The 24,444-nt window shown below is 38.7% G+C and overlaps 4 protein-coding genes across 10 annotated transcripts in view; 2 read left to right on the forward strand and 2 right to left on the reverse strand.

Annotated features, from left to right (window-relative positions):
• LOC111263132 (xylulose kinase) overlaps positions 1-7,983 on the reverse strand; it is a 10,258-nt gene extending 2,275 nt beyond the window's left edge. Inside the window, exons 1-6 of one of the 6 annotated variants that reach the window (XM_022837974.2) lie at positions 7,801-7,981; positions 7,468-7,539; positions 5,336-5,634; positions 4,916-5,029; positions 3,088-3,347; positions 2,316-2,579 (exon numbers count right to left, since the gene is read on the reverse strand). In XM_022837974.2, the coding sequence (XP_022693709.1) occupies positions 2,316-2,579; positions 3,088-3,347; positions 4,916-5,029; positions 5,336-5,595 (898 nt within the window). In that variant the 5' untranslated portion in view covers positions 5,596-5,634; positions 7,468-7,539; positions 7,801-7,981. Of the gene's footprint in view, positions 1-2,315; positions 2,580-3,087; positions 3,348-4,756; positions 4,884-4,915; positions 5,030-5,335; positions 5,635-6,637; positions 6,656-6,737; positions 6,831-7,467 lie in introns of those variants that run through there. The other 5 variants (XM_022837979.2, XM_022837976.2, XM_022837975.2 and 2 more) reach the window with 5 other exon arrangements.
• Positions 7,984-8,079: 96 nt separating this feature from the next.
• On the forward strand, positions 8,080-13,648 carry LOC111263136 (polycomb protein eed). Of its 2 annotated transcripts, none has more exons than XM_022837985.2 (7): positions 8,080-8,590; positions 8,953-9,138; positions 9,348-9,543; positions 9,936-10,123; positions 10,390-10,605; positions 11,009-11,235; positions 12,463-13,648. In XM_022837985.2, exons 1-7 carry the CDS (start codon positions 8,468-8,470, stop codon positions 12,638-12,640), a joined length of 1,314 nt encoding a protein of 437 aa, XP_022693720.1. In that variant the 5' UTR covers positions 8,080-8,467; the 3' UTR covers positions 12,641-13,648. The 2 variants fall into 2 exon arrangements, with proteins under 2 accessions (XP_022693720.1, XP_022693721.1); XM_022837986.2 differs by lacking the exon at positions 12,463-13,648 and adding an exon at positions 11,458-12,054.
• Positions 13,649-15,303: 1,655 nt separating this feature from the next.
• On the reverse strand, positions 15,304-18,843 carry LOC111263150 (glucose-induced degradation protein 8 homolog). The gene is made up of 3 exons (XM_022838000.2): positions 18,494-18,843; positions 17,182-17,688; positions 15,304-16,784 (listed from the first exon to the last, which is right to left on the reverse strand). The coding sequence occupies exons 1-3, from the start codon at positions 18,533-18,535 to the stop codon at positions 16,602-16,604; spliced, it is 732 nt and encodes a 243-aa protein (XP_022693735.1). The 5' UTR covers positions 18,536-18,843; the 3' UTR covers positions 15,304-16,601.
• Positions 18,844-19,910: 1,067 nt separating this feature from the next.
• The window catches only part of LOC111263149 (RNA-binding protein FUS), a 6,025-nt gene continuing 1,491 nt past the window's right edge, over positions 19,911-24,444 (forward strand). Inside the window, exons 1-4 of the mRNA XM_022837999.2 lie at positions 19,911-20,055; positions 21,128-21,143; positions 23,238-23,436; positions 23,801-24,095. Of these exons, the coding sequence (XP_022693734.1) occupies positions 20,020-20,055; positions 21,128-21,143; positions 23,238-23,436; positions 23,801-24,095 (546 nt within the window). The 5' untranslated portion in view covers positions 19,911-20,019. The remainder of the gene's footprint in view (positions 20,056-21,127; positions 21,144-23,237; positions 23,437-23,800; positions 24,096-24,444) is intronic.

A 24,444-nucleotide genomic window follows, 5' to 3' on the forward strand; every position in this document is an offset into this window, starting at 1 on the left:
ATTCAGTTACACAAACAAATAATCTAAACATACATTTTGGCTGATATCTTAACTGTAAATCTTAAAAAATAAAAGTCAAGAACGATTATGAAATACGAGAAGACACAAGGAAGGTAGTTAGGAGGACAAAAGCGAAAAACCTAGAATATTCGAAATCGAAGATCTAATGTAGGGATTAAATGAAAATGGTTGAAAATTAATCAACATGGCGTAAAAAGCTGATATCTGGAGAACGCAGAATTTCAATGGAGAAACTACAACTTGTTCGAACGAAATGCCGGCAGAAAGGTAGTTTTGGAAAACAGCCTTTACTTTCTTGGTTGATATTTTCGGGCCATTAGAAACTACCTCTTACGACATTTCAGCTGAATTCCTACTGTAGATCTTCTGACTTGGGTCATGGATTTTTTTGGAAGCATCATGTGTAATAATACCAATAACGTAGACCGTCGACGCAAAACCTGAAGCAAACAAAGCATTCTGCTCTCAAATTTTGAACGCAAACTTCCAGCCTCCGCCATAAATAGACCCGCGGATGAATACACGCTCGTTATTAGTTCAAATATAGATGTATAAATAAAATTCTGTTAAAATGGACTGCCTTAACTTTGTTACTGCTTTGCAGGATCAAACATTTCACAGACACTTATATAAACATAAGCGTGTATTTACTCGAACTTTTAAACTAAACTATTTCATTCTGTATATTTCTTTTTCATTCCTCTATTTCATATATATATATATCGCCGTATGGATTTATTTTCCTTTGCCCGGTCATGTAGCTCAGAGGTGTGATTAAGAAACAGCTTCCCACTCGAATGAAATGCAGGATACCATTTCTCTTGAAGTGCTATTATAGTTTTAAAGCATTACACGCAAATCTAGCGCACTCCAGTCTTCTAAAAATTCATGACTGGAAACCCGTTAGATTTATTCTATAGGAAAGAAGTTCACAAAGAAAAACATGTTTTAGCCTCGAAAATTAACACTCAATCAATGGTCAGATTTTTGTTCCTTGAGTGCCGCAGCGCTGCAGAAATGTATAAAAGATTAATGAAGAGTAGACAAGGAGGTCTTGAGCGAAATTGGGATGACCAGGGGTTTGTCTTTGAAGAACAGAAACGCATCGTCGCAAATTTGCACTAAAGTAAAGGAAAAGTATATTGGCTCTATCGGTCAAAGCTGGCATTTTAAACGTACAGAAATACGATCCATACGCGGGAAAAGTAAAAAATGAGTCTTCTGTGAGTTAACTTATGATCAGTTAGAAATGCTACAAGCAGTTGATGGAACTTTATTCACCAAAAAACTTGCCAGGAGCATATAGTCGTCGTAAACAAGTCATGGTTCAAACTCTACTTCCAGGGAATGGCATTACATTGGAGAGAAATCGAGTTCGGCAGTAGCGTCAAGTAAATTCAGATTAGGTGATAACAATTTTTGCAATGGATACTCATCGAAATTGAAATGAATGTGGCCCGCTAGTTCGAATTCCTAAAGAGACTCATGAATAGTTGACACAATAATCAAAAGCATGCAATCTAGTTACTTGATAATGAGGTCAAATCTCATTGTCGTGCTTCATTTGCTTCCGGGATTGAACGAAAGAATATCCAATGTTGGATTCAACCCGCTTATTCCTCCGTTCTAAGTTCATATCAATTAAACGATTATGGGACTTTTGGTGGCCTAAAAAGGGCAACTGGTGCTTCAGCATATGCCACTATTAATTAGCTTGGCATAAATAGAGAAATTACGTATAGGAATACGAGTGGTCGGTATATGATTGTTCGGAAGCTGCCAGTGCGCTAGGGGAAGCGCTGAGCACCTTTAATACAAATAAAAAGATCATCATTCTAACATAATTAGTTCAAAAGTTATTCAATTTTAGGGTTCACCGGGCTCACTTGTAAAAGTTTAACATTGAAAAAATAAAAATTCAGCCAAAAATGAACTACATTTTTTGGTTAAACATCACATGTAATCATGTTCATTAAACATTTCGTGGCCACGCTTTTGAACACATAAGTAGCGTCGGGATAACTTTGCGTAACGTCGATTTTTCCTGTGGGTTGCAATGAAATGGTTACAATAAAATGGATACGCATGAAAATCAACTGCGCGAGCTGAACTGCATGTTGTTAAAAATATATGTCTCAAAAATTTTCTCAAAGAGAGTATTGAGAGCTATTCTGCGGGACAAAAAGGAAAAAAAAGGCTACAAATGTATCTAGGACATTTTACTTGCTCGAACTACTTGAAAATGCCATCTTGCCATTTTTTTTATAAAACTGATTAATCAGATTGGCCCTCACCTGTAAATGCAGCCACGCGGCAGTGCAGGCCGAAGCCAAATCTGCGTTGCATATAATTACTGACAGGGCCTAAGTCATCACCGCTTGGTACAAGGCCAGCATCACCGCCAAGTTTATTAAAAAGAATCTGCGCACTTTCATATTGCACTTCAGGCGGAGATCGAGCGAAGCAAGCCCGTAGACAAGTATGGTTCCACGAATTAGTCCGGATATCCATTAAGTTCATACCAGAGCCATCACTTACGTCAATTGGAGCGATGTTACCTGTACAAGATACGAGATACAAGTCCGTCTGATCTTGTGAAATTTAATCCAAGAACTAGCTTAGTCTGTCTCAGTCCGTATGTACAATTGCGAGGAAAGCCCTGTAATTACAATTTTCTATGGGTATGTGCTTATATCGCTCCGGATTATTACACCACGTATACGCTTCACGACAGGTAGAATTGGAAAGGCATGTTATTGGGCTATTTTTCGTATGCTATTTTTTTCAGTACGCCCTCGTATTGCTCCGAGCTATTATACCTCATGTACGCTTCAAAACAGGTCGAATTCGAAAGGCACGATATTGCGCTATTTCCTGTATTATTATTATCACCATCGCATTATTGTGTATTGCCATTTAGTTCATCATGTTATTAAATGTATGCACGCTATACTCTCACATAGCCCAGAGGGGGCAAGGTTATAAACTAAATTGTGCATTTTCGGCAATCCTTTATAAGTGAGCAAACAGTAATCATGAAATACTTAGCCAAATAGTACGACTGACCTACAAAAAGGCTACTAAGAAAGCTGGACACAAGGGATATTCTCTTCGTCAGATTATACTCAGAAGCCTTTTCATTAGCTATTTTAGCAATTTGAGGTCCACTAAAACGTTCAAAGGCGCGTGAGCCTGTCAACTCTGCAAGGACCTGGGCCCCGCCGACCGCAGTTTCCATTTCGCGACACTCGCTCGTCGTCGAGGAATCCATCCAAATGGGAGAGTTTTCGATTGAAAATGCTTCTTTTAGATTCTCCTGCAGAGATCTACAACAGATAAACGGATGCACTTTCAATTGTAGGTCATCAATCATGAAATGAAGTCAGTAGTAATAGCTAGTTAACATGTTGTTGAATTCGTAGTTTACACGCATCGAATATCCACGTATGATTCGTTGTATTGTAACATGATGAAAACATCTATTACAACACAGTGAAAATATTCATTAAAGCCGCGAGCCGCTTGCGTGGTCAACGATCTTTATTTTAGGTTTGCATTTCGCACAAATCCCGGCTAAGCTCCCTCGCTTGTGCTAGTTCTTAAGCTTGATGGATGCTTTCATGTTAAGAGCAGCGGACTTTTGTGAGTGTTCGTTGTCCGAAGGCAAACCTTATAACTACGGAAGGGCTATTGAGCTTGAAATTAGAGTCCCCTGTCCGTGTAATATTGTATCCTCAACTCGCGAATGGCCTTGGAAGCGTTTAGATATACTTTGCGAAAAACTGATAAAACTAACAATTCGGTAAGCCGCGGAAGGGCGCAACCCCTACGCTTCGAAGGTCTGCCTCCCCCCAATCTTCCTTAAGGACCGCTGCTATTTGCAGCTAACGAGCACTCGTTTTTTACTGTTATTGTTGCCGCTAAAATGGTACCTTACAGAAGGTTCCCAGTTTATACACATACACCTCATAATCGAAGAATACCGACACAAAGCGGGGCTTGAATCCTCGTTGCCGTTACCGAGTTAACCGAAAATCGGTTTTAATAGCACAACCTATTTCATCCCTGATATAGAAGCGACAAATTTTATCGTCCGTTGCACTTTGACTAGACATGCCAAACTTTACCTACTTAAACAGTACTCGCTTGGCCTGGACGAAATTTACAATCTTCTTTTACGGGTCCTAATGGAATTGAAGAACTATTTGGGCACCTTAATTCTTTCTTTAAACTTGAACATTGATTTGTTAGTTTTTCCTTGAATTTTTCCCACATGTTAGTCTCTACCACCTCGCAGTCGTACCATACCAGCGGTCTTTACTCACGTACGTTCTGACTCTTAGCAGCATTTGGTCCTCGGACCATTGTTTTTGAAGTATTTCCCGCTTAGTCCCCTGAGTCCGCCTTTTCATTTACTGCCATCAAATCTGATACACCCCGCTTTGTCCAAAGGTTGGACGGCTTTCACTATGCCATGTACGATTTCGCCGATCTCATAGCGCTGACCATCAAATTGCAACGCACCGATCGGAGCCTCGTATTTGGGCGTATTACAGGACGTAATTGGCTCTGTCGAGTTCTAGGCACTAAATGGTCGAACACCATTCATTGTAATATCAAATATATGTATGAATCCGCCGAAACGGAGCTCGAATTCGTACACGCTGACGATCTTTTATTTACAATCTAAATATTTTTATATTAATTAGTCTTATTGTCAGTTCTTTACACGAACCTTGGTGTGCAAATCGACAGGGTCGACAAATGTATAATACACTTCCAAGGAACTATAGTGTGCATATGCGAAACAATCCAGTTTTGTACGTGCAAAGTTGCCAATACAGGTGTTGATGATGATATTGGTTAAAACTATCAACTACAGATACTAATATACTTGAGTGGGTTCATTTCACGAAGCGTTGATGGATCTTTCCAGTAAACGGTGCCATGTTGCTGAGCACAACCACCAATACAGACGATCCGACTGAAATCCGCCTTTAGCCGTAATCTGAGACGAAAAACAATAGTTTACATGTTATCTTAAGGTACCATAACATTATTTAAAAACAATATTATGCTTCTATTCATAATGTTCTCTTATTTAGAACGAGATATCAGTCAATTAGGATAATAAAAGGTTTTAACCTATAAAAATAACTTACGTTTAGACTATAAAGATTATGTATTCGCCAAATTCGAAGATAATATGAATAATGAAAAAATGCCTATTAACAAATGTGATATAAAAAAAAATTTATATGCGTGCCTCCGATACTTTGACTGAATATTTATCTTAGATTTCTATTTTACATACCTATCTAGGATAGTATCTAAAGCGTCGACCCACATCCTTGTGGGAGCAACCACTTCGTGTGGCCCTTTACAAAGGGCACCTGAATTAGTACCATATCCAAGCCGATCGAAAGCAACATGTTCTTCTTCTTTACACACGATTTTAATCCTAGGAAAGTGTGGTGGTCCTGTCGAGAAATCCAAAATTGCTTCGACGATAACAGCTTTCAACTGCTGAGTGCTTAGGTCCAACCCAAGATAGTATTCTGGTTTCTCACTCATTGTTCATCAGCTCTCTAGCGACGTTCACCTGAAGTCGAACTAGGAAAGGTCGTAATACCATTAGAAATAATTTCAACGTCGTATCTTTTAGTACAAAATACGCTTACTTTGTGCAGCGAACGTTAGCAGCTATATGTATAATTGCAATATTGATGATTAATATAACTTCCAATCGTCTATTTTTCAAGTCAATATCATGCTTCGTTCCATATCACATAGATCTGTGCGGTCTGAAATTGAGCTATATACAAATTATAATTACTGGTATCAAGAAAATCTCTAGAAGTCTCCACTTCTGGAGCTATGTTTAATAGGCACTTATCGATTTCTAGAGACGTGGCATTACCATATAAACGTAACCTTAAAACATATTTAGTGCCACTGCGTATTCGTTTAGGATACTCGTTTGATTTCGTAAACCTCGCGCATTAAATGGACTGTTAAATTTGGATAACCATACTTCCTGCCTTTTATCTTAGAGTGTTCGCTAATTGATTTTTATCAGCTTCTAAGTCACTAAAATATTGGCGATATATTAATGGAAGACGGAGTTTATTTATTTTCCCTTACTATTTTTCGCATCATAGTTTTCCGATTATTTTGGCCCTATTTAAAAAATAAGCCCCTATAGGTTTAAATTACAAGTCTCGCGCCACAGTTAATTCCGTCACGGATTATGGGAGCGGTTGATTCATTCGAAAAACTGAATTCTAAATTTGACAAACTTACATGTTTATTGTATAAAGTATATTTGCATGTATGTTTGCATAAACCGATCTGCATGTATATACAGACACAAGTTGTTGGACCCTCGGCCTGGAATACTTCATAGCTTAAGGCTCTCAAATCTTTTAGGCTTCACTATTACTAAAAAAGTCAAAAAATGCGTGCGTAGCGACGCCTTTGTAGACCTTGTAGCGACTTTTGACATATGTCCTTCCACTGACATTGTTGGCATATTGTAGCATTGTTTGTTTATTAAGATATATTTCGGTTCTCCAGACTAGCCTTCAATGATCTAATGTCGTGACCATTTACTTACATGCTTAGCTTCTAGGTGTATTAGAGTAATGCCAAACTAGGCTGCAATAAACATAGAACGGTATTAAATATGAACCTCCTTAATTTTCTAATCTACGTACATTCAATTTCGGACAAAAGCGAACCACACAAATGTTGCGCCATGTTTCAGGCTTCCAGTAAGCGATCTCCAACGAACAGATGGAAAGGAGATCTCGCCTGCTACATCCACGATACTTCCTGAGATCATTTGCATTCTGTAGCTTTGATCGATTTTTTAACGAGGGTATTAAATTAATCGGAAAAGAGTGCGCGTATTATATCGGCGTACGTCAACCCCCTAATTCAATAAGACCTAAAAAAATATAGGAAGGACAACACTGCTCTTCGAATATTATTAGGTCCGTAGATATTTCAACAATAATGATAATCTAAACACAGGTAACACGCCGAATACAAAGAATGGCAAAAGACACATAAGTAAGGTTAAAAATGGTGCGGAGCCTAAGCTGTATACTTTTAATATAATAACATAAATGGAGTAAAAATTTAAATTTAGGTTTTTCAGATTTTCAAAAGTTTTAGGTTTTAAAATTTGGATCTGCCAAAATCAGAAAAATGTATTTTCAAAACAGTTGGTAGTCCTCGTTACTTATGTATTTCTTCCAACAAATTAACGTTGGAAGACGTGAGCATTTTGGTGTTTTCTTTTGGAAATATTTTTATAGAGGGCATGAGTATAGCTATACGCGATTGAGTTATTGCTGCTATGTGGCCCAGAATAATAATAACAGTATTTATGGTCACACAAATTCCCGCAAATGTATTTGCAAAAACACTAAGGTACGTTACCTAGTCTAGATCCGAATAGAAGCGCAAGCAATCTCTTTCACCATTTTCCACTGTACACTGGTTTTGGTTCATCTTCTCAGTGGAAAGGATGGCACAAGTAGTGTCGATTGACGTAGTAAGAGAAAGAAGATAGATAAGAAAAAAGAATATACACGACGCAACGCGAACAAAAAACGGTAGACATGGCTTCTAGGAAAGAAACACGACTATATACCGTCCTGAAAGCAATGCTACCATCAGCATAAACGGTGCAGACATTAAATCTCTGATGACGGAAGTTCGCTAGCGTAAAAGCACAGATTTGTGTATGTAAAAATACAAAACTGAACATACTACATTATTAATCAAACGTCCTGAAAACTACTACTCCTAGTTGATATTTGGCTTCTGGCCTGCTGTTAGCATAAATCATTTCATTCACTCATAGTTCGCTCGTATTGCAGAATAATCTATAGAACATTTTCAACTCGACTATTGGCAAGTTCGTTGTCTTGAATAAAGCTCCGAATGTTTTCATTTTTTGTTGTCAAGTTCGAATTTGGCGCTCAGCTCCAGCTGGCAGCGACATGTTCGAATATTGTTGTGTCTGCTCCAGATCTAATGCTTGGTAAACATTGGCGTCGCGGCAATGAGTTGTGAGTGAACTTTGTTACCGTTCGAGTGTTTTGCACAGTCGTAAAGTCGGTGACTACGATCTGCTGGGTGTTTAATTACTATTTTTTTCTTCCGTCCATACCGTGGATAATCGTGGCGTAGCTAAAGATACAAGGGATGTCGGTGATGCAAAAATTCGTATGGTAACTCAATTGGGAAAATGTAACGGATCTTTCGGCTAAGCCAAATGAGATGCTTCTCATTTCAGAAAACGACAGCCAAACCAATTTACTCGTTTGCCATTGTCATATGCGCTTAAATTGGTATACAGGAAAGTGGAAAGGGATGGTTAACTAATAGTTTTCTGGAATTGTTATACAAAGAAAATCAAGTCCTCCTGCATTGAATGTCCGAAAGGATGCGAGGTCGACAGTCCCAATCACAGGCGCCCGCCACTTCACACGAAAAAGAGAAGTCTGCCCCAGCATCCGTCGAGTCGGATCACGAAGATGCTAACGCTAATGACAACGTAAGTGAATCAATAGTCGTCATGTTTAAGTCTATTTTACCTAGGGAAGGCTTTTGTTGTAGCTTCTGGTGCATTTGGTGAAGGCCAGTGAGTCTCTCTTCAGTTCAGTCCGGTCGGTGAGCGGCTATTGGCCTAAACGTGTTTCATCGGAGAAATTTTCTGATAAAAATTATTGACCGGTCAAACAATTATATTATAATTATCTTCTTCAGTTAAGTCTTCTTGCTCCACGTTTAATCATCTTCGAATTAACTTCCAAAACATCCAGGTTATGATCAACAAAACTATTTAATAAATATTTTGTGGTCGTGCTATAGCGGGGTGTGTCAGAATTTTTTCTACAGGCTTTTTTCATTTGGCAGGACGATACAAGTTCGGTAGGATCGCATGGCGAGGCACGAAGTAAGAGACGCAAAAAGACTCCAGGACGGACAACATTCAAGTATGCAAGTCACTTACGGGAGGAGCATGGTCAAGCGCTCTTCGGAGTTCAGTTCAATCCGCATGTGGATGACCGGGATATATTCGCTACTTGTGGCACCAATAGGGTCAGAAACAGTTTTGTCTCATCTGTGCTAGGCTTCACGGAGTAATTTACCGACCATCGCTTGTCGTTAAGGAACAAAATGTATACTTCTAGCTTGCTTATTAATGACCTGGCAGAAAGGGTTTTTAGGCGATAGCCACAGACAGATATAAAGCCATTGATTGCTGATGATTCCTTACTACATCGAAATGTTTGTTCGTGATTGTGTAGTTATCGGTGTATGAAGTCCTACCAAACTCTATCAAGCTCCTACAGTGTTACGCTGATCCTGAATCCGACGAGATGTATTATACCGTGGCATGGGGCTACGATGAGACGGGTGAACCGTTGCTTGCAGTGGCGGGAGCCAGAGGAATTATTCGTGTTATCAATGTCGCTCGTATGGAAAGTGTTCAACATTACGTCGGTACGTGGGGTAGCTGATAGGTGCACTGTCGAAGAATTCTTTAATTTTTACCCTTTGACTCTATTTATCCATTATAGTACTGCTCAAACGGTACTGCATGTGTCGTAGGCATAAGAAAGAAGTACATTAAGACAAAACGTTAACCCTAAATTTCACTCTCATGTTCTTTTGATCTCAGAATCACGAGAAAATTACGAGACTAAATAAAAATACCCACGTTTCGTATGCGGTAATAGAGTTGTTTTCTCGCGATGCTTATCCGTCTTTAATTTATAAAAATTGTCACTTCTGGCTTCCTATTGCTAAGGGGAGGCGTTCATATAGTATATACAGTTATAAAGAGTCTGATTCACTTCTTGCCACGAAAAGTACGGGATTTATTATTTGTACAGGGCACGGACACTCGATTAATGAGGTGAAGTTTCATCCACGAGATCCGAATCTTCTATTGTCTGTAAGCAAGGACCATACGCTTCGCCTATGGAACCTCCGTACAGAACAGTGTGTTGCAATCTTTGGCGGCGTCGAGGGTCATCGGGATGAAGTTCTCAGCGCAGACTTCGATCTACTTGGGCAGAGGGTGCGATTTCCATGTATATGCAGCACTCCTTGCTCCTAAGCTTATTTTATGCATTTCTATACTGCGTAGTTTCAATACTTGTTTGAGTATCGTCAATCTATGAAAGCTTTTGTAGCTTTGTAGCTAGCTTTAGATAGCCTTTAGAATATTTAAAATTCGTAGGCAAAAACATCGTCCCGTTGTAGTTTTATTATGTTTTCGGATTTGTGTTTTCATTAAAGCATAACTGACTGTTTGCTGAACCGAACTCTTGAATTTCGATACAGATTATCTCATGCGGGATGGACCACTCGCTGAAACTCTGGCATCTAGATTCGCCAATGCTACAGCGTGCAATTCACGACTCGTATGTATACCAACCAATGAAGCACAGCCGGGCGTTCCCTACTGCCAACCAGCATTATCCTGACTTCACAACACGCGATATTCATCAAAATTATGTCGACTGCGTTCGATGGCTAGGGAATTTCATACTAAGCAAAGTACTATTTTAGCTTATTATCTTTTCTTAACGTGTTGTTTGTTATCCTTTTACAACTAAAACATTTTAGGAAAAAAAAGATTCAAATTAGTTATATTACTGAATAGAGAAGGATAGCTTTTTCTCTTTCTGTGCTTTTAATCAAATGTTGTATTTTTTTGATCGAATTGATGTAGTTAGTCATTGTACGTCTTCAAACTTAACGTAACAAAGACTTAGTGCACTTCTTTTTTAAAAACTAAGCAGGAAGAATCGATAACAGTATTGATGTGCAACTAAATGTCCTCATACATAAGTTAGCTTATTGCTTATAGATTTTTATGACTTGTTTAAATGTTCACTTATTTGGTAATGATGAGTCTAATAGAACCTGTAACCTTCAACGTAACTCTCTTGCGCTACAGTCATGCGAACAGGTTATTGTCTGTTGGAAGCCCGGCTATATGGAGCAGAGGGAGATAAAACCATCCGATTCAGCTGTTACAATCGTTCATCAGTTCCATTACCGCGACTCGCAGTTTTGGTTTCTTCGTTTTGGTCTTTCAAGGGATCAACGCCACCTGGCTGTTGGAAACCAACTGGGAAAAACCTTTGTGTGGGATATTGACGTGGCTGATCCTGCTTCCAGCAAGTAAGTGAGCATCACGCCCATCTTCGACTTCATTTGTGCCCTGCTATCAAACTTAATGGTCTCGGCATTCAAATAGTAGTGAGTAACCGTTTCCATTCAACAGGTCGGGTATTCTAAATTGGTAAGTATTTATTTAGACATAAGAAAAAGTTGCAGGAGGCTAGGTGCGGTGTATACAAGCGTTGGGGCAGTACAACGTCGAGTTTTTTTTTTTATCAAAAGGTGCTGTACGAGTAGTGAAGTGTGGGCCGATGCGTTGTCATAATGGAGGACTCAGGACTTGCTGCGTCACCGTTCTGATCTCTTGCGTCGGACAGACTTGCGCAATCGTCTTAAAAGTTCTTAGTAGTACTCCTTTAAGGACGTGGAATTAGAGATCATGCACTTATGACGAACGGTTCCTCGACGGTCGAAGAAAACCGTGAAGAGTACCACGTTCTCGCCCGTAATCACTGTCACAGGCATTCCAGGAGGAAGATCGTCTTCGATGGGCTCCTATGCGCCTCTGAAATGCTTAAACCACCTGTATACTTGAACTTTACTCAGTGTCTGGTTTTCCTAGGCATTATACAACATCCGCAAAGTGTCTGTGCATTAATTTTTCACACATATACATGCTTCTTGCTTAGTTCGGCAAAAATATTATAACGTTGATTTTTCTTGTTACAAAAGCCGGGAGATCTAGTCCACACAATAGCCTAGACTGTTTATTTCTAAACAGAATAGTATTCACCATCAAACTGGCTAAATGATTCGTCACCGTCGAAAATAAAGCAGCTGTTACTGCAGCCCCAAGATCGTCCTTTTGGCATTTTATAACATACTTTTTACTTTAATATATGGCCTAAAGGGAGTTAATGTCTAAAGTGGAGCTTGAATCGATCTTACGGAACTCTTATTTCATCTGAGAAACAGACCATTTCTCAACACAAGTTCAGGTTATTTCAATATGTTTTGACGTTACAATTTTCTCAATATTTTGAGAATTCAAGGTAAATTGTGGTTTATTAGAATAATTTTGTTGACCGGATATCTATTTGAGCCGTTACACAGATGCAATGGATCAATGATTTAATTAAAACGGTAAACCTAAATTGAAAGCTTGTCAAACGTGCAGTCGCTAAGAATCGATCAATCGTAGGTAGTAATCAAAGACCTAGGGGTCTCGTAAGTCTAACTCTTAACGCATCTATATGTTAACGCAGCTATGGTTCTCTGATATTGCAGATGTAGCACGTTATCTCATCCTAAATGCACAGCAATCGTCCGTCAGACATCGTTTAGTAATCGGGGTGACGTTCTCATTTGTATTTGTGATGACGCAACAATTTGGAGATGGGATCGAACTCAGCCTCAGCAACAGCATCATCATATCAATGGCTCTCATGCCACCGCAGACGATTAACTAGGGTGGGACGACATTAAAGAGTAGGAGGAATAGTTGCCCAATCATTTGAGTACGCTTATGCCTAATTTTGTGGGAACTCACTGCGGCAGTTAGCATATGTGTACCTTTTTAGAATGCCTACATAAAATAAATTATATTTTTCATGAATAGGTTCGACAATACGACTTAAAAATAATGACACTTGAGGGAACCGTCTAGTCGTAATCTTTTCTTTTGAAGGGGCGCATATTTGTTATAGCATTAAAATATGTATTTTGTGAACTTAAATTTAACTTATTAATCCCTACTTATGCTGTGTATGTACATGACTATATTATTTCAATGTAAGTTTTTTTTACTGCTATATGGTAGCGCCTTTAACAGCTCATTTTGAAAAACACCCACCGCGTAGAAGATGAAAATGGATCTTGGTGCATGAAAAACCTACCGATATAAGGCTAGTTTTATTCTGAAGAGCGCGAAGATCTGAATGTTCTCTTTGCGTCTGTTCTATAATTGATGGGTCATACATAAGGGTTATTGCTTTCAAAATCTAGTGAGCACTATAGTCTTCCGATCACCCTATACCAACTATATTCATTACAGTTGCCTTCACGTGTGGATATTCAAAGCACGACTGTCTTGGTAAATAGAACGCTCAATGCTATCAACGTCATGTGCTTATCGAATTTTGAACTGGAGTTCTTCTATCATCTTTGTTTTCTGTGTCGTGAAAACCTAATATCAGACTGAAATGTGTTTCCTTATAGGTTTTTTACCTAATGCTATATATATATATATATATATATATATATATATATATATATATCATATATCATTGTGTATGTTCTTGGCCGACGTTAGCATAGGTAGTGCTATGTCTATGTACAAAGTCGTCATTGTCACCTGTGCAAAATGTACACCGCTTCACGGTTGTGAATGTAGAAGGGATGTCCATCATTTAACGGTTATCTAATTTAGTATTATAGCTCATTGTTCAATAAATTGACAATTTTCCACACTATATATCTATATGTAGTTATTAATAATAATCAATACGTTCATTGCAAGTTAGTTCCAATAATCAAGTCAAACGAGTATATCTAGTTTACACCACGTAATGAAGCGCTTTCTGTAGGAAGAAGTTAATGAGTTGTTAACTAATTTACTTAGAGTTTTTTTACTAAATATTTTAGTACATAGGAGTTTAACTTAACTCTATACAACTCAAACATATAAACGCTCCAGTCCCTACGGAACTAGCCTGTAGCATATTAACTGTATACTCAATATTAAATTAATATACAGAGAAATTGACCTTGTGACCTATTAGGATGTTCTGTTTGATAATCGTGCCCGATGACCTTTTGATTAAAAAGGGTTTGACACTATTTCCTTAAATAACAATTTTTCAACACGAAAGTATGGTTGTGATGAAATAAATATTTTTCTAACTAGACTATTCAACAATTGTAACATGCTTTTAATATAGCTTACAAAATATAGACCGCTTTATAGAGCCTTACACTAAAGAAGGTTAGAATAATTCTAGAATAATAATAGAATCAAACTTCCTATACGCTTGGCGTATCTCCAGTGAGACTATACTCTCGCTTACCCAGATTTATTACAGTCGACACAAGCTGCCAGAACAAGTGTGAAGAAAGTGCTTTCCTGGAACTAAGCGAAAATCATATCTACTAAAAATGGTCTATTTTTTAATACGATGGGTGAATTATTATAAACTGAATAACTTTCTTGATAATTCAAATACTTCAGTGACCCTATTCTTGTGTATTTTAACGTTAACAACTACAGCATTTGATCCACTAAACGGTACGGATCGTCTAACTGATTTAGTAATGTTATTTTACATAAAACCTAATGTTCTATTGCGCATTTAATATACAAGCTGTTAAAACTACTAAGATTGATTAATAGACAGAATACCAGTATGGAATTTGTATAAGTTCATAAGTTAAGTTAAGCACTAGCACTTACTTAACAACGTTTTTAAAGTTTCTTCTAGTATACTTTGTATATACCTACATCTCCTTTAATCGTCTATAGCCCAATTTCCTAAAAAGAAGTTCTTAATGGTTTCAAAAAGCTATATCTTCACTAAGATGAATATTGTTTGCTGGGTTTCTATAATTTCTAGAAATCGTTTCCTATAACTTACCATGCATGGTTCACGTTAATGTCAATTATTAAAAATTTGTTATTAATATATTAGATACTTTCATAGTCAATATAAGGTTTATTTGCTCTTAATTTCAAAAACCCGCAATTTATTAAGTAGCTAATGGAACTTGCAAATATTGGCATAAACAAAGCAAAACTACTCCGCTCTTTGACAAAAATAATCATTTAGACTATATAGGAGTTGTCTAATTATTTGCTTAGACATCTGTAAGTCGAAATCAAAATGCGTATCCCTTAGACTTCGTTATTTGAAAACAATGTATTTTTGAAGTCTCCCAGAATATGCATGTCTTACATTGAGCGGGTATTCATCTGCTTGAATTACTTGAAGGTGATCACAACTTCAAGTATATAGAGGTTCCGTCGTCACAGGACCTTGAGTATATCGATAACACACGCAAATTGATAATCTATTGATTTCTAATAGATTAAATCTGAGCAATTAGCTTATACCAAACAAATGTGTGCAATTTCAGTTCAGGAAGCATCAAAACTTGGGATCGTATCTATTATTTATTGCGTGCTTAAAAAAACATCAAATAGTTATACAGATTAAGAATCATTTTTTGCGCCGTAAGAAGCCTGGTTACTTATCATTCAGAAAACGTTTTTATTTGAATATTTCTTTCGAACTTAATCAACTGCTAAATTTATGCTAAGAAATCGTCCAGTTACACTAGTATTGTTTGTTCACTAATAGTTAACGACTTCGTAATATCCACTTAACAATGGCGCAATCCATGAATACAAAAAGTTCGGCCAGAGACAATTATATTAATTGTGGAGTATCACCGGGTAACACACGTCGCTTCAAGGATCGTTGACGAGCCAGCGCAGGATCTTGTTGTATAAGAGAAGTCTCACAGAAACACACACACACACAAACACACATCCACACGCCCACATAGACACACACACACGCCCACGCCCACATAGACACACTCACACACAGACACACTCGCATTTCCAGGCTCATCTACACAACTGATTTATTTCATAAAAGGAATTGTCATATTGCATGAGTCTCTATGTGTATACTAAATTAGGTCAAGTACTGTGACTGTGAACGCTGGTCGTCCCGACTGCCGAGATGTTACTCATTAAGAGATTCAATGCATGGTACGAAATTCAGTGTAACAATTCACTGAGAAACTTAAAAAAATGGGAACCTCATTTACTCCTTTTCCGTCATAAAGCTTAAAAATAATACCATTATATGTTCTCTTAGCACCCCTGTATACTATTACTATTTAACTGAATATGCGCATTCCAGGATTGTGTACATAAATAAGGCAACTATTTAAAGATATTCAAACTATATAGATTTTTTTAATCGTTTGCCTTATTTTCAATTCCACTCCATACATTCATTTACTCTACTTGTGCTTTCGAGTCACACTGATACAGCTTCAAGCAGCTATTTTAGCTATCAGTTGGTGCCCTCTAGGTTATTAAGACAATATTTATTGATAATGAGAATAATAATAATAATCATAACCATAATCACCATCATATTATAAGTGTTACCGTTTGCTAATTATTATTGATTGCTTGCATTGACAACATTACATAGTTTCGTTAGTTTTCTGGTTCTATAACCGCTCTAATGCTTTCACTTGGACTATCGTATTAATTCGTGCAGTATTGCCGCCACTTGTTCCAAACATACCCTATGTACATTGCGCAGTATAATTGTTATTATGATCATCGGCTTAACTCGATTATGCCGAAAGCACGTCCAGTTAAGGTGACAGGTTTAGTTGAATATTTCAAATTATTTTGGTGGATGCATCGAGACTGTGGCCTCTGCGATGTCCGTCATTTTTGGGTATTCTATTTTTTTGTCGTCGAGCAACTTTTGAGCCCATAATAACATATGCACAGCGACTACTAATGACGGAATTGTTGACTCAGCTCCGTCCATCTCGAGAATGGCCGCGTTAACCTCGGACGCCACCTGTTAGAAGAGAGATTAAAGGGTCAATTTTATTGTTAGAAACATACGGTGTGTCATATTTATTGTATCGGAATAGGTTCTATTGTTAAAACTATTTCATCTTAAATTAACAGTCTACATACACACAACATATACCTAATATCGATGTAAAATTTTGAGAAGAAATTAACTTCACAGGCTGATGGTTTATGTTTCCAGCAAGCACACTCGTCTCTACGGTTTTGTGGCAAGCTAAAAATGGTACTAGGAATATGCTAGTTAACATGAAGGTTAATTATAGGGGTGTTGCAAAGTTGGATCTCGTTATATTTAAAGCTAAAAAAATCGATAAACCCCATGGAACTGGTGAAAGTTGATAGTTGTTCTTTTTTCAATATCGCCATTGTGGTCAGCTTACCTTTTGTCTGTGGGATACATGCAATAATTCTCCAAAAGGGGAAGAAGCGGGATTATCGAAGGCTAGCAATGCAAGTGTCCGTTCCATTTCACCAAGTGGTGCAGAAGCCTCTTCGACTCGTGGCGCTAATTCCTGTTGGGCAAACTCCAGAGCTTCCTCAGTGCGGTTTTCGCGAATCAGTTCGATTAATTGCTGCTGTTGGATGCGAAATAGTAGCTGACGGTCCGTACTGAGTAACCGAGGATGCAGTTCGTCGAGCAATCTACGTGCTTCAAGAATCCGCCCGCCATGGATCGCATCGCGTATTCGAATACGTTCGTCAAGCGATGCTGAAACGTCAGTATTACCCGGTGAAAGCGGAAGTCCACTTTCTTCACGGAGTTTCTCTGCCGCATCTTTGAAGCTTTCGGTAACGAGGTAGTTCATAATAAGACGAGTGGCCCCAGCTCGAGGGATTTCCATCTTCGACAGTTGCTCACGCCATTCCTTTACTGAAGGAACATCCGCCTATGGACAATCAAATTCAACAATTTCACGAGTTAGTTATTCAGCTAATATTTACAGGGTCCACTTGATGTGATTAAGTTGAAGTCAAGTGTCAGCCGATTTAGGCATTTAGCTGAAGCCATTTCGATCCTGTACGTAAGTTTATTTACTTGTTATAAATGAAATTGTTATGTTTTAGGGCAAATATTATCGACAGTTCTAATCACTACTATCTATCCTTGAATAAGCTTATTTGCTACGGCGTTAATCTATATTGTCGCATAAACGTGTACATTGTGTATGCAAATTAACAGCTATTTTAACAATGTACAGTAACAATTATTTTTTAACTTATTCATTATTATTTTCAACAGTTGATTTCCGATTTTGGATTTGCTGATTTTGGGTTGTTAGGATACATGTTGTTTTACGAGAGATTCATTCTGTTTGAAATTTAGAAGATGAAAATTAAAGTTGAATATGAAATCAAAGCATTTGCGATTTGTGTTACCTTTAGGACAACCCTGTAGTTTATCTTTTGAGCTCAACTGCATGCATTTAAACCGAACTAAGAGCAGTTTTGCTGTCCTATTGAAGTTCCGCAGCTTATAATTTGTGCGCTAGCCACAGCTCGAGCTATATACAAATTTCCTATTTAAAAACTACAACTTAACAATAAGCTTTGTCGTCAAACAATGCTGCTCATTTTTTTCGTCGACAGATATCCATAAGTTGGTGCTTCAGCGGATATAATCTTTATTGGTATCATTTCGAATTCATAGGCACAGCTCGATTTTTACTTAATGCTTTTTTTATTTACACAAACCTTAGGACCTTTTGTTGAATGGCCAGCCGAGTGTGAACTCATTTTGGTTACTGCAGAGATGAAATTTACAACTCAGTCACGTTTTCAAAAAGATTAAACTGTAGAACTTTATCTGTTGACACGATTTTCGATTTCGCACTCGTATTTAGCGTTGAAGTTCGATTCAGGTGTAACTCAACCAGCTTATGGCTGTCGATACCGATCTGATGGTTGTCAACACAGGCTGTATTTCTTTTGACAAAGCTGTGAAATATTTAGCGCAGTAGTAAAGCACTAGAATCACTATACGGCTCTTTGCAACTAAATGAGAAATAGTCACTTGTTAAATAGGGCATAAAACTTGACGGAAAATATTTTATTTAAATCAACTGACTCGGTTGTCAAATACCACCCATGCATAGGCTATATAGTTAGTGAGTTACCAGTAAGAGAGCTCATTGGCCTTTTATTTGGTCATCTAGCAGCGGTACCTAGATGCGTTCAGACAACCAAATCCATGAACATCCTGATCGATTCTGTTCTAACGGAAGTGAGCAAAAATATAGAAATAGTAGCTTGTTACCGTATTATATAGCTTTTTTGTGATTATTGAATTATGTGCACTGGAATTCCCTTAAATTACCGTCAATGCACTAAAATACTGTATTCGTCGATATTTTTGGTCCACATATTTTCATGTAGTAACGTTCGCAAATAATTGTAAGAAATCAACCAAAGACGTAAAAATACGCCTGCTTTATTCGATGCTTCAACAACTGGAATGATGCTGCCTCAGTCAGTATAACTAGCCAAATGTGCATTTCGAATTTTTGCTGCAGTTAAGTATAGTAAGGCAATCTCATATTCATCTAAGGATAAATGTAACGCCGTTGTAGGCACAGTTTTCTAACGTAGTAGCTTGCTACGATACGCTTTAATTGTTGTAAGTTCCTATCTGATAAAGCAGCATTACCTATTATTAAAATTCGACAAGTGTATTCAAAGAGGTTGTAAATAGAAAAAACAAATAAAAATTATAACATCAATAGGATCTCCTTTAGACTCATTATTACTGGACGAGCTGTACCAATATTTGCAGGATAAGTATCTTCATTAACTATATCGCCCATTGGAGATGGCGACAAGGCTAATCTATTTGTAACAGTGTAACCGTAATAGTTATCGCAAAATCAATAAAGAATCGACAATTTTTTACTTGAATTGAACAACGCTTCAGAAACAAAGTAAACACAATGTACAAGAAATCAAGAGATCTTCACTTAGTTATTTGAACAAATTCGATTCGTCCGATTCTGTGAGGATCTTCCTGCTGCATCTAGCGGTGCAGCATTGTACCGTTGGGGAGGCGGATTGTTTTGGGTATTGATTCGTTGAGTCGTCTGCTCCAGTATGGTTGACTCCATCCCAGTGGGCGCTGCTAGTTCGCTGTGGTCTAACGAGCGGTTTGTGTGCGCCGCGAATTGCAAGTTCGTCTGTATAAACGTTTGTGTTAGAGACACGGCCTGGATTGACAACTTTGTGGCAAGATGTACGCGGGCGGTGATCAGGGTTACGGCGCCTACGTAAGTAGACTTACATGTCAATTGAACGGCTACATCATCTAGTTAGTGCTCCGCCGGTGTAAATTAAGGGTGCTGAAAACGAATGCATTATTGTAAACTTGCGCCATAGATCCTACATCATGACGCCATCGCTATCAGTTCTTCTGCTTGCTCAAGCCGGTCGCTTGATTGGCGGTAGTTCTCAAGACCAAAATAACATGACAGTAGCGAGATATATGTACATAGACAAGGTGTGTGAAAATCTAGAAACGATACGTATAAAAGGACTAAATATTCCTTATAAATGCCTCGCATTGTTTTAAAATGCATTGTTAGAAAATGTCAACACTTCAATTAAATCTAATGCCTAGATAATGATACTCATGATTATTTCGAAATAAGGAAACAACACTTCAGGGCTAGAGCCACGCGTGGTCTCCTGATTCAACCCAAACCATGTGCGCTCTTTAGACGATACAATGCTCGCGTTCATCGCCCGATTTATTGCTTAGCGGCTCTTACTCAGCTCTTCTAAATGCTATGAATACGCCGCTGCTTCTGCCCTGCGTATTAGAAAATTAATATAAGGAAAAAACACAGCTCAAAAATAATGTATCGTTATAAATTGTGTTCATCAGGTATATTCTATCCTGTATAGTTTGTTTTTGTTCTCGTCATTTGTATCTATAAACACAGTAGGAGTGATTTAGATAATTGTCTACATGTGACTGGTCAATCTACTGTACTTTTGTCAGCTGGGCATCTTACCTTGTTGACAATATTTTTCGGCGAGTATGTATGATTCGGGCTTACTTACGTATTTTCGAATAATCCGAGCTGAATAAAGCCTTTCAACTGGCCGGTCGTGCGCCATTCAACGATAACTACAAAATGTTTGCATTTTGTTGTCCCGATTTTTAATAATATTGGTATGATTTGATCTTTTCTGCACTTGTTAATACTGTCGCTAGGAAACTTTTCATTTTCATTGAAATAAGTCACAAACGAGTACTGAGCGCACGCCGGTAACGGGTAAGTAAAGTTCAACTGGAACCAACATTGTCGGTGTTGTGTTGTACTGTCTCACTTCTAGGGATCGCAGGGAGGAGGTACGTGAGGTTGCTCAATGGGGTGTCACTCTTCCTTTGTGATTGATTGACTCTCCTCTAACTCACACACACACATACACACACATGTGTCTGTGTCTGTACTCCTGACGTCCTTGAGGACGAATCAGGTTTGCTATTACAACTGGACCATGAACCAGCACAATTAATAATTTATTAATAGACAGACGCTGCCATTACCTGACTGTTGTTCATTCTCAATAAAACTTTATTGAACGTGTCAAAATCTTCTCCCTCCTGCCCCATTTTTCTAACGACGTTAGCTAATTTGGCGCCCTGTAAGCGAGTGGCTGTAGGTTGTTTGCGATGGCCAAATATCTTGAATTGCCACAGGAGGTACATCTTCAGTCGTATCTAAAGACATTAAACAGCTGCGCTGCGTTTTAGCTATCGAGTGTTTGCGATCTATTTGAGATGTATCGCCATCATATCACATAAAAATAAAATATGGTTCATGGTCTGGTCCGCAAAACATTTTATCTAGTCTTGTTCCAACAGAGAAACTGACAAAGAAGGTACTACTCGAAACATGGACCCACTCAGTGATTGTCCACAATGATGTCACGGGAGGTGAGGTAAGCCCCGTCAGGTATGTGTAATGTTTTGCTGGTAAAGACAGAAAAACACGGTTGGCAACTTTACTATGATTGGAGACGGAGGTCAATTCAGGAAACTCATTACCGCGAGAGAGAGAGAGAGAGCAAAGTTGGGGACAACAGGCAAGAGAAATGTCGACGGTAAAAATATGAAGATCTCTGCCTTATTAACGACTGCAGTCCTTTGTCGAATTGGCTCAATGACAAGGTGTCCATCTTTGATCAACATCCCATAAGGGTCTTTGACGCAAATAATTTAGTAAAACCCGTTACCCTCGTAGTCTTGCTTAAATCGCAGGCTTGACTCCACAACCATGTTATTAGTGAATTGCTTCGAAAACGCGTTTGCTAAAAAAATGTCGACAAATTTTCGAAACAAACGAGACTGTTTAGGACGAAGAATGGTCTCCACCGCGTTAGAAGACCGAATGCTCCATAAGGGGTAGCGCTTGGACACTTGGATGGCTAAGTTAACGGCTCGTATTTCTCACCAATTTCCATCCAAAATTGAAATTGCCCAACCCTCGGGCGTTGCTTTAGTCAGCCATACAAATAATTATACAAGTATCAGATTGCGTTTAATGTACAACTTTGACGACGCGTGTAATTTACCGGTGGTTAGCAGAATACTTATTTCTGTCTGTTTAATGGTAGGAGATGAGCGTCAGTGTAGCGTTAGCGTTTTTAGTTTAAGTAAACTCAATGAATTCGTTGCTCGGGATATGTGCATTGAGGTTACAATAGTAGCAGATCCGTAAACATAGTGTTTAACGAAAGGGAAATTGCCAAAAGAGTTGATGATCTGTTGGACAGCAGCAACATGGCGCGTGCGACGCATGTGTTTTATATCGATCAGATTAAAAGCACCGATTGCGTTCTTAAGACTACTTCACAGAAGTCGTACTTTCAAAACCAGTTGAAATGACAGCGGCCAAATTCTTTTTGTAACAATGCAATCAGATCCGTTGTAAAAGCTGCTTATCAAAAAAAGTATTTTTGCGGCTGAAGTAGGAACCGTCGGATCCTTCGTTCTAATGCATCGAGTACAATTTTATGATGACCTCCACCGAAGGACACCCAGCTATGATTGACGTCCTATTTTGTTTTCGGTGGTGTCAATGAGTTCGATCAGTGCTTATGCGCAGTGGTGCTAAGTGCTAAGGAGTTTTTAATTATGACACTTTTTCCGGGGTGTTTCCTGGATCAATGTAAACGCATGGTATCATCTTTTCTATTGGACGGCTACAATTACTATTTTCTAAACAACTGTTACCCTTATTCGTATCCTGCTACCTGCTATTGAAACAATACGTGCTTCACTCTTTTCTACTCAACTTTCTAAGGATAAAGATGATAGTACAATTTCTTCCATCATTTTACATTTTTGTCGCCCTCGCTGCGATGACTCAAAAAGCGTCGACATACGCGCAAGCATCCTGCATTGATCTGTCTAACATCCCTCGGATTCGTGGTGTTTTAGGCAGCGGCAGTTATACTCCGGGAGGAGGTAATGGTGGAGGTTACGGTGGCGGTGGAGGAAGAGGCGGCGCAAGCGACAACTACGAAAGTGGCGGACGTGGCGGCGGGGGATACAGCGGAGGCGGTGGCTACGGAAGTGGACCAGACCGCCGAAGTGGTGGCTACAACCGTCGGGGGGATAATCATGGCGGCGGTGGTGGGTAAGTTACTTCCCATGACTTTCTAACGCTATTTTAATTATATTTTTGTTTGTCGTTATGTATTTTCCGACTTAGTAGAAGCCCGACTCAAAGTCCGAATTCTATTTATTCAGCCAGCTATGAAATTCAAAGGCTTCTTTTCTTTATGCCCCATTATTGTTGTTATCGTCTTTGAATTCATTTAATGAAATTAAATCTTTGAAGATTTCGTTACCTGTCTTGAAACTGAAGATGACTGCTTAGCGGCCTTTACATTATTGAAAATGTTTCTATTGCAGTATCCATAGCATCGTTGTACGTTCCCTCAGCAGGCCCAACAGATATTAAATCATACTTTATCCACCTTCATGTTGTCGTTTTACAGCCGTAGCGGCGGCCGAGACAGTTATGGCGGTGCAGGCGGCCGTGATAGCTATGGTGGCGGGGGTGGTGGAGGTCGGGGGGGCGTCGACTACACCAGCGGTGGTAATTTTGGAGGCTCTCGAGGTGGAGGAGGTGGATCACACGGGGGCTCCCAAGAGCACGATATGCCGGACACGATATTTATTACCGGAATGTCTGAAGACGTGACAGAGAGTCAGATAGAAGAACACTTTGGAGCCATTGGTATTATCAAGCTTGACAAGAAGACTCGCCGGAAGAAAATTTGGATTTACAAGGTATGGTTTATTCAAGTTTCGCATTTTATAGGTGTTTTGTTGGTACTGGCTGTTGGAATACCTCCATTCAATGAATTCGAAACTAGGGACTTACACCTGGTCACTTTGAAGTAAATTGAGAACCTCAAAGTGCATTGCTTAGTGAGAATAGAGCGAAATCATATTAGACTGGTGGAAGACTTTTACAAGAGATTGTGATTCTATGGTTAACTAGCGATTATTGATCTAATGGACAGTAGAAATATTCCGGCTGCCTGTAAGCTTAGGAATTTAACTAAGTCCTTTGGCTCTGTTTACCAACATTGACTAAAATTCTCTTGCGAGCGTCTCGTACAGCGTTGTTTTTTAC

Source organism: Varroa jacobsoni, unplaced genomic scaffold (assembly GCF_002532875.2).
Source record: "Varroa jacobsoni isolate VJ856 unplaced genomic scaffold, vjacob_1.0 scaffold_738, whole genome shotgun sequence".
NCBI classification, from domain to species: domain Eukaryota; kingdom Metazoa; phylum Arthropoda; class Arachnida; order Mesostigmata; family Varroidae; genus Varroa; species Varroa jacobsoni.

Bases quoted from the DNA above. Each gene is read 5' to 3' on its own strand.
- LOC111263136 (XM_022837985.2), top strand. From the start codon at position 8,468: ATGTCCGAAAGGATGCGAGGTCGACAGTCCCAATCACAGGCGCCCGCC. The intron at 10,606-11,008 runs GTACTATTTTAG...CTTGCGCTACAG, and splicing joins GGAATTTCATACTAAGCAAA to TCATGCGAACAGGTTATTGT. The intron at 11,236-12,462 runs GTAAGTGAGCAT...CTGATATTGCAG, and splicing joins GCTGATCCTGCTTCCAGCAA to ATGTAGCACGTTATCTCATC.
- LOC111263150 (XM_022838000.2), bottom strand. From the start codon at position 18,535: ATGAGTTCACACTCGGCTGGCCATTCAACAAAAGGTCCTAAG. The intron at 17,689-18,493 runs GTTTGTGTAAAT...GATTGTCCATAG, and splicing joins ATTCAACAAAAGGTCCTAAG to GCGGATGTTCCTTCAGTAAA. The intron at 16,785-17,181 runs GTAAGCTGACCA...CTCTTCTAACAG, and splicing joins ATGTATCCCACAGACAAAAG to GTGGCGTCCGAGGTTAACGC.